Raw genomic sequence first — 19,275 nt, 5'->3', positions numbered from 1 at the left:
GTTATTTGTTCATATTAACTGGATTATTTAGAGTAAATATAACATTATTTTCCCCGTCGTTTTTAAAGTAAATCTTTGGAGTTCAGAAATATATTAATTAACAAATATGTATAAATTATTTACAACAAAAAAGCGATTGTTTCTGGATCTCAAACAATACTGTACTGTTTACGCTCGTACGCATGCTCAGTGCGCTCTGACGTCTGTAAAGACGTGAACCGGAAGTGATTGTTGAGGTTGTTCCATTGCGCTATGATTGTGGGGGAGAATCAGAAGTCGAGTTTTGTAAGAAAGGATTTTAGAGCAAAACATTGAAAGTGATTAAGGCACTCTTATATTATATGTGCAAATACATTTATTATGACACTTATATTTTCATTATTTATCACTAGGAATCCGTTTTTCGTGCTATCTAGATTCCAACACAACAGAGATAATGGTCTGATCTTTCAAAGTACAGTGAATAGAAATTTGAAATCTTGGCGGGATATTTGAAAAATGGCTGGCAGTGTCGTGTCAACATGCTTGTTTTTCCTGTTTGGGACCCTTTTAATCGGTGAGATGGAGCTTTTGTGTTAATAACATTTAATAATGTATTTCTTATTTGCAGTTATGTGAAGATTATATGTTAAGCATTTACTATAATTATTATTAATAATAATTATAATTATTATAAATATTATAAATAATTATTATAACTTACCAATTATACTTGGACTAACACAGACTTTACTGATCCACAAGGGAAATGAATTGATCATAGTTGTTTATTTGTCACAAAAAAGATGACGTCCTATTAAATCAAACTGTGGGTCAGTCAGTAGTTGTGTTGTGGAAAGCAAGCAGATCTGGAGTGTGGTCACTGTAAATAATTTTACCTAGAAATGTGTTTTCAGATATGCAAATTACCCAGACATCTAAAACAGTCATATTATTTCCTCCACGCAGGTCTAACAGCTGTGATCCAGACACAGCAGACTGTGATGGCAGCAGTGGGAAACAAAGCCTCTTTACACTGTCAGCTCATGGAAACTAAAAATGTCCTTCAAGTCACATGGCAGAAGATCTTACCTGATGGAAGAAGGATAAATGTTGCCACCTACAACAAACTTTCAGGCCAAACAGTGAATCCTGGCTTCAAAGATAAAGTAGAGTTTGAAGATGCTGGACTTCAGAACAGCTCCATAGTCATCAATAATGTGACGGAGCAGGATGAAGGCTGCTATCTCTGTTTGTTCAACTCCTACCCTGAAGGAGCTCTGACAGGAAGAACATGTCTCCAAGTTTACGGTGAGAACCTGACTGCATTACAGTTTGATGTTGTTCCATCATAACAGGTGACTCTTGGTCCTCAGACAAACTAACAGACTGGACACGAGTGTCAGAAGCTGGTGTCTTTGTAACAACATGTTCATTGTGATATTTGTTCAATGTCTTTTCTTTGCAGAGCTGCATCAACCTGTTCTACATGTCAGAGGACCAAACTCTACCGGAGAGGTAGTTGTGTCCTGTTCAGCCACAGGTCGACCTGCTCCCACCGTAACACTGAGAGCTACACAAGCAGACCTCAACTTGACTGACTGCGACCCCGTCAGTGTGTCCAACACCAACGGTACAGTCACTGTCACCACTACAGCTGTGCTGTCAGCTCTCCATGTAAACAGCACACATGTTGGATGTAGAGTTGGAGTGCTCTCTGGTCCTCAGATAGAGGTGTTGGAGACCATTCCTGGGCTCAAACCCACGTCTGCTGATGGTGAGAAACACTTTGAGAGATCACACATTTATACACTGATGAATACTTTGAGATCCTGATGTCTGAGTTTCTTTTTTCACGTTTAGATGATCAATCTGGATTTGATCACGGAGATTCCAGTAAGTTCATGTTCATGTGGTTTCAAGTTAATATTTCTATTCATTCTGTTCTTAGTTTATTATATTTGTTGATTTTATCATGTCAATATGTGTTGCTCTTTCTCTCATAGGAGGGCATGTATGCAGAAAAATCTTTGTAGTGTTGTTGTTGATCATTGGTCTTGTTGCTGCAATGATCGTTGTCAAGTTTAGAAGAGAAACTCATACCAGGTACGTCTTTCAAACAGTACCATCATTGTTGTTGTGTCTCAGTCGGCTGGTCAACATTTAACTGTTAAAAACCTTTCAGTCAAACACACGAGGAGCCTCAGAGGGATGAGATGCCAGAAACTACAACCAAAGACACTCAGAAGTAAGACAATTGTTATACCTTCAACTGCAGTTATTAATTTTCCTTCGTTCTCTTGTATATTGTCACGTTGTAAGTTCTTCCCACTTCCTTCTACAGCTACTCTTTATTCTTCCTCTTTCCCTCCTAATCCCTGTTTTGTTTTTATCTGAAGAAATGAAGAGGACAAGGAATGGACACCGGAGAAAACTTCAGATAACAATGAGCCATATTCAGCACCTTCAACAATAAGAAGACTCATTTTTGACGAAGACTGTGGTACTGATGCTGACACCACCAAAGCAGAACAAAAGTGCATTAAGTCTTGAGACAGAAACCTGGGCTCAAGAAGCTACAATAACACTTTCATATTCAGATTCATGGATAACAATGCTCATGATGTACAGTTTCCACGCGCATATTTTGTACAGTGTTGCTTTTTTTATACTTGTATATATTTTTATGTTGGGAAACTGTAAAAACTCTAAACTGTAAGCTGTATAAGCATGTGATACTTCATCTGTCTTGTTTTGAGGCACCATTTCACAATGTGTGTTGATTTTAAACAGTGTTCAGTTATTTATTATATTATCAAATGATTGACTACTTCCTTGGTGTTGTTATTATTGATGATTTTAAAAAGTTGGCATTATTCCTGTGACTGTATATATTGTAACTGCTGTCGACAACATCCATAAAGAATCAAAGAAACAACTTTATTGTGTGTTTTTCTTAATTTAATTTGAACTGATGCAGAAACTCAGATGAAACTAGACAAAATGGTCACAAGAGGGCGCCGTTTACTCAGATTTGCTGAGGAAGGGTTGAGACTACAGGCTGTGTATACACAAAGTTGAAACTTCAGGGTTAATAGCAATAATCATTTTTCATATTTTTCTACAACGATCAATATTCCTGGGGTAAAAAAATGAAAACGTTGTAGTTTTCCTTAATTATTCAATAATTAAGTAATATTAAATTAGTTTATTCCTTTTGTCGGCGGGAATCATAATGTAGAAGGTTAAAACTTTGCTATTAAATAGATGTAAAAGAAACTGTATTTATATCCGACACCCCGGTCCTTAATTTTGTTTGAATGACTTAAAAGCACAGCAACCGCAAACCATTTCAAATTCTTGAGCATGCTCAGTACATCATAGGAAAGTGAAAGTAATTCGTGAGGTTCCACTGCGGAATTAACATGGGGGAGAATCAAAGTTTAAGTGCTGAAAAACAACATTTTAGACCAAAATAACAAACCCTTATTGAGTAAGGATTTCATCAAAGATCTACAAAAGCACCGTTATATTACTCGTTTGGTTTTTATTTATGCAAGAAACCTTTTTTTTTGTACATGTTATCTTTGTATTAACACCACAGAGATGGTTTAGTCTGATTCATACCTGAGTTACGTGGAGATTTTGAATCTTGGCGGCATACGTTAACCATGGCAGTCGTTGCAGCACGTTTATTTTTGCTGGTGGGAATCTTTTCAACTGGTGAGAAAGCCTTTTTGCATTCTGTAATAATATATAAAATTTTGGAATTGGATCAATCAGCAGCAGGGATGTTTAAACAGTCTTGTAATTTATTCCATGCAGGTCTAACTGCTGTGATTGAAACACAGCAGACTGTGGTGGCAGAAGTGGGAGACAAAGCGTTTTTAAACTGTCAGCTCATGGAAACTAGAGATGTCCGTCAAGTCACATGGCAGAAGATCTCAGCTGCGGGAGAAAAGAATCTCGGTTCCAGTGACAAACATTTTGGCCAAACAGTGAATCCTGGCTTCAGAGATAAAGTAGAGTTTAAAGATGCTGGACTTCAGAGCAGCTCCATAGTCATCAATAATGTGACGGAGCAGGATGAAGGCTGCTATCTCTGTTTGTTCAACTCCTACCCTGAAGGAGCTCTGACAGGAAGAACATGTCTCCAAGTTTATGGTGAGAACCTGACTGCATTACAGTTTGAAGTTGTTCGATCGATATTGATAGTATTTTGTTTACTAAATTTATATTTCTGTTACATTGTTCTTTTTTCTTATCTTGCAATAACTTTTTTTCTAAAATAATTGCATGTAATTAAAGGGGAATTGTTTAATTTGTATACTGTTAAATTGTTATACATTGCAATTTGTTAAAATGGGAAAAAATAGGTTGATTTGCCTAAATCATGATTGCCTTTTGTTTGCAGAGCTGCATCAACCTGTTCTACATGTCAGAGAATCAAACTCTACTGGAGAGGTAGTTGTGTCCTGTTCAGCCACAGGTCGACCTGCTCCCACTGTAACACTGAGAGCTACACAAGCAGACCGCAACTTGACTGACTACGACAGCGTCAGTGTGTCCAACACCAACGGTACAGTCACTGTCACCACTACAGCTGTGCTGTCAGCTCTCCATGTAAACAGCACACAGGTTGGATGTAGAGTTGGAGTGCTCTCTGGTCCTCAGGATAGAGGTGTTGGAGACCATTCCTGGGCTCAAACCCACGTCTGCTGATGGTGAGAAAGACTTTGAGAGATCACACATTTATACACTGATGAGTACTTTGAGATCCTGATGTCTGAGTTTCTTTTTTTTCAGGTTTAGATGATCAATCTGGATCTGGTCACAGAGATTTCAGTAAGTTCATGTTCATGTTGTTTCAAGTTAGTATTTCAGTCCATTCTGACTTTATTATCATTGTTGAGACCAGTGGCATGGGGATCTTGTTAAAGGACGCCAAATTAAACAAAAACTCTATTCCATATTAGGGAAATGAAAAAGCATATGTGTCGCTATTTCATGTTCCGTATGAGAAACATGTTCATTCAGTGGCTTGATGATAACCAAGGTAAGCCAAAGGTTGGACAGCTTCCTTTGACACAGTTCTAGCGAATCACAGGTGAGCAGTGTCACGACAGCAGCCTCACCTGATTGGTTCATCATTCTTCTGTGTTTTTTTCACCAAGGGGCGCCAATTCTGCCCAGCTTCCCTTCAGACAACAGTGCAATACCATATTTGGCCACATTTAGAGGGGCGCTGTTGTACACCTCGTAAAATCCTCAATGATTAGACAAGAGAAATAAGGAAGAGATGACGCCATGAAACATGGCTTCCTCTGGCCTCCAGGAGAAAACGCCACTGGTTGAGACTGATCATTATTTTGTCATTTTAAAATTCGCGTTTTCTCTTTATAGGTATTTCTGAGAAGTTGTCATCTAATCGAAGAGAGTCCAGTAAGTTTGTATTTCTGTTTGACTCGTGGTCATATCGTAAATGTTACTCCGTGTCACATTTTTCCTCTCTTTTCTTGTAGGCGTCAGTTTCATCATTGTATTGGTCGTGACAGTCACAATGGCCTGTGTTTGTGCCGTTGTGTTCATCGTTGTCTGGCTTAAACAACAAAATGCTAAGAGGTAATTTTAACTTTCAACTTAATACTGTGCTTTATTTGTAAACCTTCACAGAAAATAACATACACGATACATGTTTGACTGCACTTTAAATCTTTCTGTCACTCAGCGACCCTGAGAAGACCAAAACCCCACTGAAAGCTCCCCAAGACATCGATGAGTAAGAGACATTTATCAGTACTGAATAAATTTGTTATTTATTGATCTTTTTACAAGACTATTAAATCTTTCATTTGTTTAATTTCATTCATTTCATTTAGTCAATCCACTCATAACTTTCCACAGTTAGGTTTATGTAAATCATACTGGAGTAATGCAATATTTTGAATGGGACTTAACCAATTTCTTGTTCTTGTCTGAAGGATCAAAACACCTTTAATCAAACAGGAAAATGAGCTGACCAGGCAGCGGACATCGACGAAAAAAAGTCCAATAAACAATCTCCCCAAGTTGTCACATCCAAAAGGAAAAAGGCTGTTTTAAGGCATCTTATTGTTTTATCACCTGATTATCATCAATGTCCTTGAAAAATGCACCTGAAAGAGTGGCTGCATGTCACCAATAGCTGCTTAATGTTCGCCTTTTTAGCCTAATCTTAGCGTGTTAATGGTTGTTTTTTATTGTGGCTATGCAACTGGCCAAACAACCACATCACCTTGGAAACAGTTTTGCCTACTACATTTTGTAAATTTGTTCATGATTCTAATTCTGTATCATTATTTTTTTGATTACACTGTTTATTTTATTTTACTAGATATTACTTATTTCTTTTTTACCTTAATCTAATCTCATTTTATTTCATCTTTCTTGTGGTCTTTATGAGTGTTTACTTTTATGTGCAACGAAGCTGCGATGACAAAGTAATTTCCACTGTGAATCATTGAAGTCTGTCTAAGCCTAAGGAACAATTACTAAATGATTAATATTATTATTAAATTAGTAGTGGAAGAAATTAAGACACACAAAAAAACATATTATGTGCTTTTGATGTTATATGTTTTTGTGATATGTGCTATAAAGTTTGTTAAGAAAAAGAAATGGTTGCACTGCGGCACACTCCATAGATATATATCCACTAGATGCTGCATTCTGGCTGGTCAGACGCGTCAACGCGGCCGCCATCTTGAGCAGGGTTTTTTTTACCAGCGGTCAGACTGTTAGCATTACAGACTATTGTGTAGTTTACAGATGTTCCCATGAAAGAAACAGAAGATGTTTTGTATAATTTACCTGTGATGGACGTGTTGAATGTATCTCTAAAGCTTAAGTAACTTAAACTACCTTATTTACTACTATAAGTTACTAGCTTATATATATATATATAAGAAAAGAAAATGTGTTTTTGTTAGTAAGACATCAATAATATGGTAAAAGTGACATTTAGAAATCAGCTACTGTATGTAATTGTACTAAGTAGGAAATGTTGTTCATAAATCATCAGTTTCATACATAACATTAATGTTAACTGCTAACGAAAGTTTTGTGTCTGATCTGTAGCTACATAAACAGAACCCAGCGTTGGTCAGATGGAGTTGTTCTTAAAATGTAAAGTGCGTTGTAAATCAAATATTATTATATATATTATAATATTATTATAATATATTATTATTATATGTTTTATTATTATTATATATTATATATATCCCTCAGCGGACAAGGAAACACAATGCGATGACACGATCCATGCTAATCTTATTTTTTAATTTTCTTGTGTTTTAATTAAGAGTGTTTACTTTTATGTGCAACGAAGCTACGGTGATAAAGTAATTAACCTCGTGGATCATTAAAGTCTGTCTAAGTTCAAGTCTAAGTGTTATTCTTCCTGTAACTACATCTTGTTTTATTTTGATCATTATATCATAAACTCTACATTGTGTTATTAGTATTAAATATATCGTTATCGCTGTTTTTATTGATAATATCAATCCGTTTTGACATACAAGCCTTTTAATGGCGTTGCACATTATCTGCATTTTTAATTTAGTCAGTCTGTATTGTATCATAAAGACGTTCCGGTCAAATTGCCTGATGACCGTTCTATATGATTGCGCGGGCTGAAACGCTTCGGTTACCGTGGCAACAGAAACACAGAACATACGTTATTTCACAGTTTATTTATCACAACGGCAATACAGTTGACAAAAAACTGTGATTTTATAGTTAACTTTTCCCTATTTGGAGAATTTGATAATTTTGAAGACTGGGATGCAGCAGAAGAGAAACAAGGAAGAGAATATGAAAAGAAGAAGGAGATGCGACACAAGGAGGTGACAACGGAGGTGGATAATATTTCTTGCAATAAAAACGATTTAGGAAACTGTCTGTGGACTCATAATGTAATGTTAAGCAATCTTCTCACTTCCCCTCCGCTGAATAACAACTGCTGCGGCCGATCGAGCTGGTTCTACCATAGACGGGAGATGTTTCAGGCGCCAATTCAGGCGCCAACCATAGGTTGGCGCCTGAATTGTACGCATGCTCAGTCCGCCCGCTAGCTCTGACTTCCGTGAAGGTGAGGATGTTCCAATACACGGTTAACACTGGGGACAACGACAATCAAAATAAGCTTTAAAAAAAAAGAAAGAAAGACACATAACTTGGCAGTTTGTATGGAGTTCCGGTGAACGCTGTTATATTACTTGCGTACCATTTACTTATTGTAAGGAGCGTTTTGCTTACATGTTTTGTCTTCATCGCTACACCCACAGAGATTGTGGTCTGACCCAGTGACATAAATATATAGGCGCCGGTTGGTTTGATTTCCGCATTTGCAGTTCTCTTGGCGTTTGGAAAATGGTTGTAGGCGCTGTCCTTTCCTTCGTTTCTCTGCTACTCATGTTTTCAAAAGGTAAGAGAAACAACTTGTTCTTCAGTCATAAATATATATACATATGTTTTAGCTTTTTATGTGTTCGTTGTGGGAACATTTTTAATCCTTGCTGTATGGAGAAGAGGAGACATGTTAGATTTATGTTTAAGATGTTTAATCACAGATGGTTTCTCAAATTTATTTTCTTTTCTGTTTTCTTTTCTTCTTCTTCTTCTTCTTGTCTTGTTCAAATTACGCAGCCTCAGACTGTGAGACTTCAGTGTATGACAAGCCTGTAAAAGGACTTGATCTGATGTCAGAGAATGGCTAAGAACTGGGGAGACAACTTTACCGTTGGAGTCCTATAGCTGCATCTGCTCCTGACAGGATGATCTTGAACCAGGCGTCCTTCCTAGCTTTCAAAGTGGAAGGCTTAGTCGGAGTGAAAACAGTGGGTCTGACACTACTAAGATGGTGGTTAACACTGGCAGGATGCCGGTTGTAGAATGGGATTTTATGAGTAGATGTACAGTGTATACACTCATCATGATTGATCAGATGTAAGTATATTTGGTGTAAGCTGAAAATAGAAGTGGAAAAAGAGGAGCCCTTGATGTGAATCATCTCCAGATAGAAGAATTTTAGAAAAAGGCGAGTTTGTGAATTCAGGGAGCAGTGGTGTTGTGCAATGAGGGGATGTACACGGCTGAGAAAACCAGGAAGTCTTTTCATGAATGATGTAATCGAGGCTTGCTTCTTTAAGGGCAGAGGTGTCAAATTCAATTGCACAGGGGGCCAGCAAGAGTCAAAATATCATTCCAGAATAAATCGGCTCCATCTGAATCCGTACAGGTGTCAGGCATCGATTTCATGTCCAATATTTCCTCTGTAACGCACAAAGTGAAGATGGCTAGCTGTGCAGTGTATTCAGGCTTACATTTGCCAACATCTGCTTTTTGTCTGGACGCAAGACATCACATACCTTCATCAGACAGCCCTTCAGAAACTCTCCCTCGGTAAACGGACGCTCTGATTTGGCTGTCTCTTCTGCCACAATAAAGCTTGCTTTCACAGCATCGCCCACACATTAAAGAAAAACTGATTCGACGAAGCAATACATTAACCACACAAATAAAATGATGCTGTTTTTATTTGTTTGGCATGTCGACAATGTTCTAAAACAGCCAACAGGCTGTGAAATGACGATAAAGGTTTTGACCATGTGGGGAGGGTGGAAAACTTCAAGACTTCATGAAGCTTCGTCTTGTCATCACTGCTCTTGTGGAAAGCAAGTGTGGTTGTGATAAATAAATTTACCCAGAATCTGTTTTCAGACCCGCAAGTTAAGATAGACATCTAAAACAGTCAAACAGTAAAACATTTTTTCCTCCTCTTAGGTCTGCCAGCTGTGATCCAGACACAGGAGAACGTGATGGCAGCAGTGGGAAATAAAATTTCTTTAAACTGTCAGCTCGTGGAAGCTAAAGATGTCCGTCAAGTCACGTGGCAGAAGATCTTCCCTGGAGGAGGCACTAATGTTGCCACCTACAACAAAGTCTTTGGTGAAACAGTGAATCCTGGCTTCAAAGATAAAGTAGAGTTTGAAGATGCTGGACTTCAGAGCAGCTCCATAGTCATCAATAATGTGACGGAGCAGGATGAAGGCTGCTATCTCTGTTTGTTCAACTCCTACCCTGAAGGAGCTCTGACAGGAAGAACATGTCTCCAAGTTTACGGTGAGAACCTGACTGCATTACAATTTGATGTTGTTCCATCATAACAGGTGACTCTTGGTCCTCAGACAAACTAACAGACTGGACACGAGTGTCAGAAGCTGGTGTCTTTGTAATAGGACTGGGCATATCGATCGTATAGTATAGATAGATGGATCGATATTGATAGTATTTTGTTTACTTATTTTGCTCTACTGACTTTATTTCCTATGTTGTGTTGTTTACATTGCTACATTTATATTTCTGTTACATTGTTCCTTTTTCTTATCTTACACTAATGACTTTTTTTTCTAAAACAATTGCGTGTAGTAAAAGGGGAATGTCTTTTCTTTGCAGAGCTGCATCAACCTGTTCTAAATGTCAGAGGACCAAACTCTTCTGGAGAGGTAGTTGTGTCCTGTTCAGCCACAGGTCGACCTGCTCCCACTGTAACACTGAGAGCTACACAAGCAGACCTCAACTTGACTGACTACGACAGCGTCAGTGTGTCCAACACCAACGGTACAGTCACTGTCACCACTACAGCTGTGCTGTCAGCTCTCCATGTAAACAGCACACAGGTTGGATGTAGAGTTGGAGTGCTCTCTTGTCCTCAGATAGAGGTGATGGAGACCATTCCTGGGCTCAAACCCACGTCTACTGATGGTGAGAAACACTTTGAGAGATCACACATTTATACACTGATGACTACTTTGAGATCCTGATGTCTGAGTTTCTTTTTTCAGGTTTAGTTGATCAATCTGGATTTGATCACGGAGATTCCAGTAAGTTTGTATTCTTGTGTTAACTTGTGATCAATTTGTAAAGGCTGTTCTGTGTCACGTTTTTCTCTTTTCCTCTTTTTTTCATAGAACTCACTTGGTGCGTCACAGTGATTGTTGTGTTTGGGGTGACCTGTTGTGTTGCATTCCTCATTTTCAGATCTAGACAAAACACAAACACAAGAAGTTTAAAAGTAGACCCAGAGCAGGGCTGGAAATGAGACCACATGAGTAAACAAACAAAAGTGAATTTAGTAAAAACCCAATTCAGTCCAACCATACCCTACTTGGTAGTTCACTAGTTATGCAAGTTAAAAGTAATGCAAACTACCATACTTACAATTTAGCTTCATGGAGGTTATTGTGTTCAACAGTCTTCTTTTTGGAAGCAGCGGTTTGTAGTATTATTTAATTTAATGTTTTTTGACAAACATGTTTTAATTGAATCCAGTTAAAAGCCATTACAAATTACAACTACTCTCTAAATATAAAATTAACATTATAACCTTCATGAAGATAAGATTTTTGTGCAGGACATTAGAATGTATAGTTTTTAGTTTTAGTAGTGTACCTGATGATGAATGTACAGTACGTCAAAACTAAAGTAATGAACGGTGACTCCAAGAATCATGAAGGGAAAACACAGGCATAGCTAACACGACTGAGACATGAGGAGGCAAGTAAATAGGGGGGAAAAGAGATGAACTAACAAAACACAAAGTGAGAGACAAGTTCATATAGGGCCAATGGAAAATGAGACACAGGTGTCTGTGAGGGATCAGACTCAAGTGGAGCAGTCAAGAAACAGGGAAAAATATGGGAAGAAAAACAAAGAAACGCATACCAAAAGACGCAGGAAAAGAAGAGACAAAAACAAGGCAAGCAAACAATATGTCAGTCCACTCACTCACCCCAAACCAACTGAGAGAATGGAGAATGCTGTTGAGCTTATGGACCGTAACAGTTGTTCGGGAGAACAACATGGATGCCAGCGACCCATGCCGCCTCTGCTGAGGGTGATGTCTCCCCACGCTGTCCCCAAGGATGGTGATGCTGGAGATGGTGACTGGCGCTGCTGTCGGCGAAGACAGTGACCCATGATGCTTTCGTTGAGGACGGTGTTCCACACCACTGTCACAAGACTATGACCCTGGCTGCTGTCACAGAAGACGGTGACGTACACCACTGTTGCCGAGGACGGTGACCCTCGCCACTGTCTACTGAGGACCGTGACCCACGATGCTGTCGCAGAGAGAGGTTACCCGCGGTTCTGTTGTGGAGGGAGATGACCCTCGCCACTGTCGGCCGAATATGGTGACTCTTGCTGGTGTTGCTGAAAACAGTGACCCATGCTGTCGTCGCTGAAGATGGTGACTGCGAAGACCGTGACCCACGACATTGTCTCTGAGGATGGTGACCTACATCACTGTCGCTGACGACGGTGACCCGCGCCTGCCGTAGCTGAGGACGGTGACCCACGCCGCTGCTGCCAGGGTCGGCTACCCACGCTGCGACCCTCGCCGCTGTCGTTGAGGACGGTATTCCACACTGCTGTCTCCGAAGATGTTGACCCTCGCCGCTGTCACAGAGGGTGGTGACGTACACCGCTGTTGCCGACGGTGGTGACTCACCACACTGTTGCCCAGGACAGTGATCCCCGCCGCTGTCACTGAGAACGGTGATCCACGATGCTGTTCTGTAGGCAGAGGACGGCGCCCTGCCGCTGTAGGCAGTTGACTGCGCCCCTCGCCGCTGTAGCAGAGGTACGCGCCCATGCGCGCTGTAGGCATGAGGCGGCGCCCTTCGCCGCTGTAGGCGAGGACGGGCACCTCGCCGCTGTAGGCCGAGGACGCCGCCCCTCGGCGCTGTAGGCCGAGCACGCCGCCCCTCGCCGCTGTAGGCCGAGCACGCCGCCCCTCGCTGCGTCGTTGAGGGTATCCATGCGCTCCGAGACTGACCTCGCCGCTGTCACGAGGTGTGACGTACCCGCTGTAGCCGACGTGTGATCACACTGTTTTCAGACATGACCCCCGCCGCTGTCTGAGACGGTGACCCGATGCTGCGTGGGACCTCCGCCGCTGTCAGCGAAGGACGGCAGCCCCGCCGCTGTCGGCCGAGGACGTGCCTCGTCGCTGTCGGCCTACCCTACCGCGCCGCTGTCGGCTAACCTAACCCACGCGCTGCCGGCCTAACCCTACCACACCGCTGTCGTGGGACGGTCACTCACTCGCTGTGTCTGTCATTGAGGACGGTATTCCACACTGCTGTCTTCAGATTGCCTGCCGCTGTCACAGAGGAGTGGGTACATGCTGTTTCGAGGGTGTGATACACACTGTTGCCAGGCAGTGATCCGCGCTGTCACTGACAGTGACACATGATGCTGTGGTTGAGATGGTGACCACGGACACGCGCGAGGGTCCACGTTCTGTCATGGGTAGATACTCGCGTGTCACCGAGATGGTGACCCTTGCTGTGTTGCTGAGGACAGCGATCCTTGCCACCGTCACTGAAGATGGTGGCCCATGCTGCTGTTGCCGAAGATGGTGACCGCGAAGACTGTGACCCACGACATTGTCCCAGAGGATGGTGACCACACCACTGTCGCTGACGACGGTGACCCGCGCCTGCCGTAGCTGAGGACGGTGACCCACGCCGCTGCTGCCAGGGTCGGCTACCCACGCTGCGACCCTCGCCGCTGTCGCCAAGGGCGGTGACCCTCACTGCTGTCGTTGAGGACGGTATTCCACACTGCTGTCTCCGAAGACGTTGACCCTCGCCGCTGTCACAGAGGGTGGTGACGTACACCGTTGTTGCCGACGGTGGTGACTCACCACACTGTTTCCCAGGACAGTGATCCCCGCCGCTGTCACTGAGAACGGTGATCCACAATGCTGTTCTGTAGGCAGAGGACGGCGCCCCTCGCCGCTGTAGGCCGAGGACGGCGCCCCTCGCCGCTGTAGGCCGAGGACGGCGCCCCTCGCCGCTGTAGGCCGAGGACGGCGCCCCTCGCTGCTGTCGTTGAGGAAGGTATTCCACACTGCTGTCTCCGAAGACGTTGACCCTCGCCGCTGTCACAGAGGATGGTGACGTACACCGCTGTTGCCGACGGTGGTGACTCACCACACTGTTTTCCAGGACAGTGACCCCCGCCGCTGTCACTGAGAACGGTGACCCACGATGCTGTCGTTGAGGATGGTGACCTCCGCCGCTGTCAGCGAAGGACGGCAGCCCTCGCCGCTGTCGGCCGAGGACGGTGCCCTCGTCGCTGTCGGCCTAACCCTAACCCACGCCGCTGTCGGCCTAACCCTAACCCACGCCGCTGCCGGCCTAACCCTAACCCACACCGCTGTCGCTGGGGACGGCAACTCACTACGCTGTCGTCTGTCATTGAGGACGGTATTCCACACTGCTGTCTTCTAAGATGTTGACCCTTGCCGCTGTCACAGAGGATGGTGAGGTACACTGCTGTTGCTGAGGGTGGTGACTCACCACACTGTTGCCCAGGGCAGTGATCCCCGCCGCTGTCACTGAGAACAGTGACACATGATGCTGTGGTTGAGGATGGTGACCCACGACACTGTCGCAGAGGGAGGTTACCCACGGTTCTGTCATGGGGGTAGATGACCTTCGCCGCTGTAAGCCGAGGATGGTGACCCTTGCTGGTGTTGCTGAAGACAGCGATCCTTGCCACCGTCACTGAAGATGGTGGCCCATGCTGCTGTTGCCGAAGATGGTGACCGCGAAGACTGTGACCCACGACATTGTCCCAGAGGATGGTGACCACACCACTGTATCCGAGGGTGGTAACTCACCATGCTGTCGTCGAGGACGGTGATCTACACCGCTGTCGGCAGAGGACGGCGCCCCTCGCCGCTGTAGGCCGAGGACGGCGCCCCTCGACCCTGTAGGCCGAGGACGGCGCCCCTCGCCGCTGTAGGCCGAGGACGGCGCCCCTCGCTGCTGTTGTTGAGGAAGGTATTCCACACTGCTGTCTCCGAAGACGTTGACCCTCGCCGCTGTCACAGAGGATGGTGACGTACACCGCTGTTGCCGACGGTGGTGACTCACCACACTGTTTTCCAGGACAGTGACCCCCGCCGCTGTCACTGAGAACGGTGACCCACGATGCTGTCGTTGAGGATGGATGGTGACCTCCGCCGCTGTCAGCGAAGGACGGCGCCCCTCGCCGCTGTCGGCCGAGGACGGCGCCCTTGTCGCTGTTGGCCGAACCCTAACCCACGCCGCTGTCGGCCTAACCCTAACCCACGCCGCTGTCGGCCTAACCCTAACCCACGCCGCTGTCGGCCTAACCCTAACCCACGCCGCTGTCGGCCTAACCCTAACCCACGCCGCTGTCGGCCTAACCCTAACCCACGCCGCTGACGGCCTAACCCTAACCCACGCCGCTGTCGCTGGGGACGGCAACTCACTACGCTGTCGCCGAGGACGGTTACCCTCGCTTCTGTCATTGAGGACGGTATTCCACACTGCTGTCTTCTAAGATGTTGACCCTTGCTGCTGTCACAGAGGATGGTGAGGTACACTGCTGTTGCTGAGGGTGGTGACTCACCACACTGTTGCCCAGGGCAGTGATCCCCGCCGCTGTCACTGAGAACAGTGACACATGATGCTGTGGTTGAGGATGGTGACCCACGACACTGTCGCAGAGGGAGGTTACCCACGGTTCTGTCATGGGGGTAGATGACCTTCGCCGCTGTCAGCCGAGGATGGTGACCCTTGCTGGTGTTGCTGAAGACAGCGATCCTCGCCACTGTCACTGAAGATGGTAGCCCATGCTGCTGTTGCCGAAGATGGTGACCGCGAAGACTGTGACCCACGACATTGTCCCAGAGGATGGTGACCACACCACTGTATCCGAGGGTGGTAACTCACCATGCTGTCGTCGAGGACGGTGATCTACACCGCTGTCGTCGAGGGTGGTGACTCCCCACGCTTTCGATGTGGACGGTGACCCTCGCCACTGTGCAGAGGATGGTGAGGTCATTTACCTTGAAGGGGCTGTGCAGGAGAGCGGTGTCATGACAATCGTCATATGGCACCGGATTCAACTGTCGTTGAGGACGGTGACCCTCGCTGCTCACACAGGGAGGTTGTCGCGTGTGGAGATCACTAATGATGCTGCTGTTGTTGTCGTCGTCGTAAGTTACCCTGAAGGGGCTGTAAGGGAGAGCAGTGTCGCGACATATGCCATTGGACGCTGTCGCAGGGGATGGTGACCCACAAGGATGGTGACACGTGGTGCTGTCGGTGAGGATGCTGGCCCTCACTGCTGTCGCCGAAGAAGTTGACTCCAAGGGTGACCCTTGTCAACATCGCTGTTGCCAAAGATGGTGACCACAGGGACGGTGTCCCACGCCGCTGTTGCCGAAGACGATGACCCTCGCCACTGTTGCCGAGGACATTGATCTACGACAGTATTGCTGAAGACGGGGACCCACGCCATTGCGCAAAACTGGGTGACCTTCAACTGGGTGAACCTTGACGCTGTCGCCAAAGGCGGTGACTGTGAAGACCACGCCGTTGTTGCCAAAGATAGTGACCCTTGGTGCTGTCACCGAGGGCGGTGGCTGTGAGGACGGTGACCCACGCCACTGTTGCTGAAGATGGTGACCCTCAGCACTGTCGCCAAGTGCGGTGATTGAGGACCTTGACCACGAGGACGGTGACCCACGCCATTATCGACATACACGGTGACCCATGCCAATGTCACGGGGGTAGATGACCCACACTGGGGCCGAAGACGGTCACCCCTGCTTCTGTCGCCGAAGACGGTGCGAGAACAGGGACTAGGCCAGCAACCCCGAATAGGCTGTACAGGAGAACGTGGAGGGCAGCATCTGGCGTCATTCAATCACGAAAGAGCTCTTGGCCCACAACCATGCCACTGATCAGTGGTGGAAGAGGCATGGGAATTTTTTAATTTATTCTTTTGAGGATTTGAAATCCTGTTTAATTGTTGTTTCTAGCGGTTTGAATAAACTTAATTTTACTTGTGTTTCTTTGTATTATTGCTCTTAATTCTTGCTGCTTTTCTCCCAGCTCGACAGGCATAACAGAAAGTTGATAATGTCATGCTAAGCGTTTGGTCAAATTTCTGTGTCAAAATGAAGGACACACAGGCGTTGGAGTTTTAGGACTGTTTCTATGTAACAGACTTCCGTGAATCTTATAAATCAAAAAGGAATTAACAATATTCCAGTTCTTGGAAAATAATTACAATTCCTCAGCAAGATGTACATACTGTGAAAAGTGGTTACTTTTTTATCTGGTTATCATCTAGCAAGCCTAAATGTTGCAACTACAGACATAAAAGAATAATGTTTATTGTCCATATTGAATATTTTGTTCTCTTCATTTACTAACTGTAAGAATATATATTACATATGCCGTTGTGCATTTCCACTCAAAGTTAAGAGTTTCTATGTCTGTTCATAGAATTTTATTCAATTTTCCTATTTTGTTGATGTTAATGTGATTTTATTTATTTTATTTTTTTTCTCCAAAACCATGCCTATGTTTTTGAGGCAGATTTTTGGCATCAATTGCAGAATTTGACCATTTAAGGTCTCTGTGTGTTCAGGTTTCAGGTCTGTAGACAGTCTCAGACCAACTGGCAAGATTTGTGGCTGGATAAAGGCAGCAGAAAATCAACGCAGCTCATTCGCAGTTTAGTATGGGAACCGAGCTTTTCCTCTTTCATAATGATTGTAGCTCTGGGAGCATCTCGGTCACCGTGAGGCTGATTCATCTCTCTGAGCTAACATCTGTCAACAGGTAAGTTCGATGTCTTTTTTCCCTCTCAATCAATTGATTGAGAGGGAAAAAAGACCAAGACCAATTAAAATTTGTTTAAAAAAAAGAGACACATTATCCTCAATGCATATTTCCTGTTTGTAGCTGCAGACTGAATGCAATGCAGTGAGTTGCTTACCCAGCTGTTCTCAGCCTGTGCTGCCTTGGACTGTGGGAACCTAACAGTTCAAGGTAGGTTCTGGTGCTTTTTAAAGCATACATTGTAACTCCTTTTTTGATATCACTATAGTTATACACCCCTGTCTTCATAACAGTATATTCCTATTTGTTAAATGTCTTTACTTTGTAGAGCTGCATGAACGACCGCTCTCTGGTTCTCGGGTAGCGGCATCTGAGACCATCCCTGAGGTCAAACCAGTGTCTGCTTATGGTGCAGTACAGTGAACTGACACAAGAGAGAGCTACGCGATCAACAAACCGCTTTACACTATTTCTGCATTAGTGGTCATCAGTGCTTGTGGGTCATCAAGTTGGCATGAGAATAAAAACTGAATCACAAGCTTCTCCAAAGTAACACCCAAACCTATACCTAAACCTATGGGTTAGAGCTATTTTGATGTCTTTGTCTTTACGTGAATGAACTGTAAGTTTAAGCGAGGTGTAAGGCTCGAAAGAAAAGAGAGGCAGCATTTTAGCTTCTAATCCTCTTCCTCTCATATAACAAACATGCCATCCAAAATTCAATGCTGGACCATGATGTAAAGTGCAGTTTTCTTTTTGTGGTTTTGTGATGTTTCTGCTGTCTTTATTGTAGAAGAAAATAAAGATGAGCCATAAAAACTGAACTTGTTTGCCTTCATATTATGCATTTAGATGGAATTTATTCTGGAGTCATTAAAACTTTGCACAATCACCACAAGAGGGCGCCATTTATCCGCGATTACAGTAGGTTGGAGTGCATGCCTGCTCCATAAACTGAGCTTTATTGAGATGCTTGCTTTACTGTTCCTTTGTCCTCCCACTGGATTGTGAAAGCTTGGTAAGTGCATAACATACCAGTGCATTGTTATTATTTTGGTAATTGTAATCAGCCACCTTTCTCACATGTTAATGTGCCTCTGTGTCTCTCCGTATGTGATTAACGTTTTCCTTGAGATGTAAAATAACAAGTGAGTGTATAACAGTTCAAAGGTGCCATTTATTAATCTGATGCTATACTGTGAAAATGATTTGAACGTGCTGCTAATCCAGGGCATCTGTAGGGTCTTGAAAAGTATTCAAATCTTATAATTCAGTTTTGCGGAAATTAAAAGGTGTTAAAAAATCTTACCACGACTTTATGAGGTCTTAAAACTTAAAGGTACTTTTGAGGTAAGTTTGAGTTTGACCCCCGAGTTATTGTTATGAATTACACATATTGACGATTTATCAAAATAATGTAGGGAATCACTAATGGGGCAATTCTGTCTCGGGTTTTTAATATTTGATTTGTGAAATATTAATATAAACGTGACTTTCCTATCAAACCTTTTTAACTTCAACTCTTGGCCGTCAGGGGTCATTGTTTTCCCAGGATTGAGGTTAAAAAAAATTGATGCTA

The 19,275-nt window shown here is 43.9% G+C and overlaps 2 protein-coding genes and 1 pseudogene across 5 annotated transcripts; all 3 read left to right on the top strand.

Annotated features, from left to right (window-relative positions):
• Positions 1 to 269: 269 nt before the first annotated feature.
• LOC125000547 (OX-2 membrane glycoprotein-like) lies at positions 270 to 2,917 on the top strand. The gene is made up of 7 exons (XM_047576046.1): positions 270 to 556; positions 949 to 1,290; positions 1,448 to 1,756; positions 1,843 to 1,875; positions 1,986 to 2,085; positions 2,165 to 2,227; positions 2,379 to 2,917. Exons 1-7 carry the CDS (start codon positions 499 to 501, stop codon positions 2,530 to 2,532), a joined length of 1,059 nt encoding a protein of 352 aa, XP_047432002.1. The 5' UTR covers positions 270 to 498; the 3' UTR covers positions 2,533 to 2,917.
• Positions 2,918 to 3,640: 723 nt separating this feature from the next.
• Positions 3,641 to 6,325, top strand: LOC125000548 (annotated as a pseudogene).
• A 1,800-nt stretch (positions 6,326 to 8,125) lies between these two features.
• Positions 8,126 to 18,520, top strand: LOC125000559 (OX-2 membrane glycoprotein-like). Of its 4 annotated transcripts, XM_047576071.1 has the most exons (9): positions 8,137 to 8,218; positions 8,307 to 8,446; positions 9,805 to 10,143; positions 10,477 to 10,785; positions 10,866 to 10,904; positions 10,992 to 11,001; positions 17,503 to 17,696; positions 17,820 to 17,906; positions 18,025 to 18,520. In XM_047576071.1, exons 2-7 carry the CDS (start codon positions 8,392 to 8,394, stop codon positions 17,657 to 17,659), a joined length of 909 nt encoding a protein of 302 aa, XP_047432027.1. In that variant the 5' UTR covers positions 8,137 to 8,218; positions 8,307 to 8,391; the 3' UTR covers positions 17,660 to 17,696; positions 17,820 to 17,906; positions 18,025 to 18,520. The 4 variants fall into 4 exon arrangements, with proteins under 4 accessions (XP_047432026.1, XP_047432028.1, XP_047432029.1 ...); XM_047576070.1 differs by having other exon boundaries at positions 8,126 to 8,446; XM_047576072.1 differs by lacking the exon at positions 10,992 to 11,001 and having other exon boundaries at positions 8,126 to 8,446.
• Positions 18,521 to 19,275: the final 755 nt, after the last annotated feature.

Source organism: Mugil cephalus, chromosome 23 (assembly GCF_022458985.1).
Source record: "Mugil cephalus isolate CIBA_MC_2020 chromosome 23, CIBA_Mcephalus_1.1, whole genome shotgun sequence".
In the NCBI taxonomy this organism is placed as follows: Eukaryota; Metazoa; Chordata; class Actinopteri; order Mugiliformes; family Mugilidae; genus Mugil; species Mugil cephalus.
Note: the sequence above shows the minus strand (reverse complement) of the source record. Positions and strands in the feature narration are given on the sequence as shown.

What these genes read in the sequence shown, in the direction of transcription:
- LOC125000547 (XM_047576046.1), top strand. Translation starts at nt 499, where the DNA reads ATGGCTGGCAGTGTCGTGTCAACATGCTTGTTTTTCCTGTTTGGGACC. An exon ending in CAAACCCACGTCTGCTGATG is followed by an intron (nt 1,757 to 1,842) that starts GTGAGAAACACT and finishes TTTCACGTTTAG; the next exon opens with ATGATCAATCTGGATTTGAT. An exon ending in ACAACCAAAGACACTCAGAA is followed by an intron (nt 2,228 to 2,378) that starts GTAAGACAATTG and finishes TTTTATCTGAAG; the next exon opens with AAATGAAGAGGACAAGGAAT.
- LOC125000559 (XM_047576070.1), top strand. Translation starts at nt 8,392, where the DNA reads ATGGTTGTAGGCGCTGTCCTTTCCTTCGTTTCTCTGCTACTCATGTTT. An exon ending in GCTACTCATGTTTTCAAAAG is followed by an intron (nt 8,447 to 9,804) that starts GTAAGAGAAACA and finishes TCCTCCTCTTAG; the next exon opens with GTCTGCCAGCTGTGATCCAG. An exon ending in AACATGTCTCCAAGTTTACG is followed by an intron (nt 10,144 to 10,476) that starts GTGAGAACCTGA and finishes TTTTCTTTGCAG; the next exon opens with AGCTGCATCAACCTGTTCTA.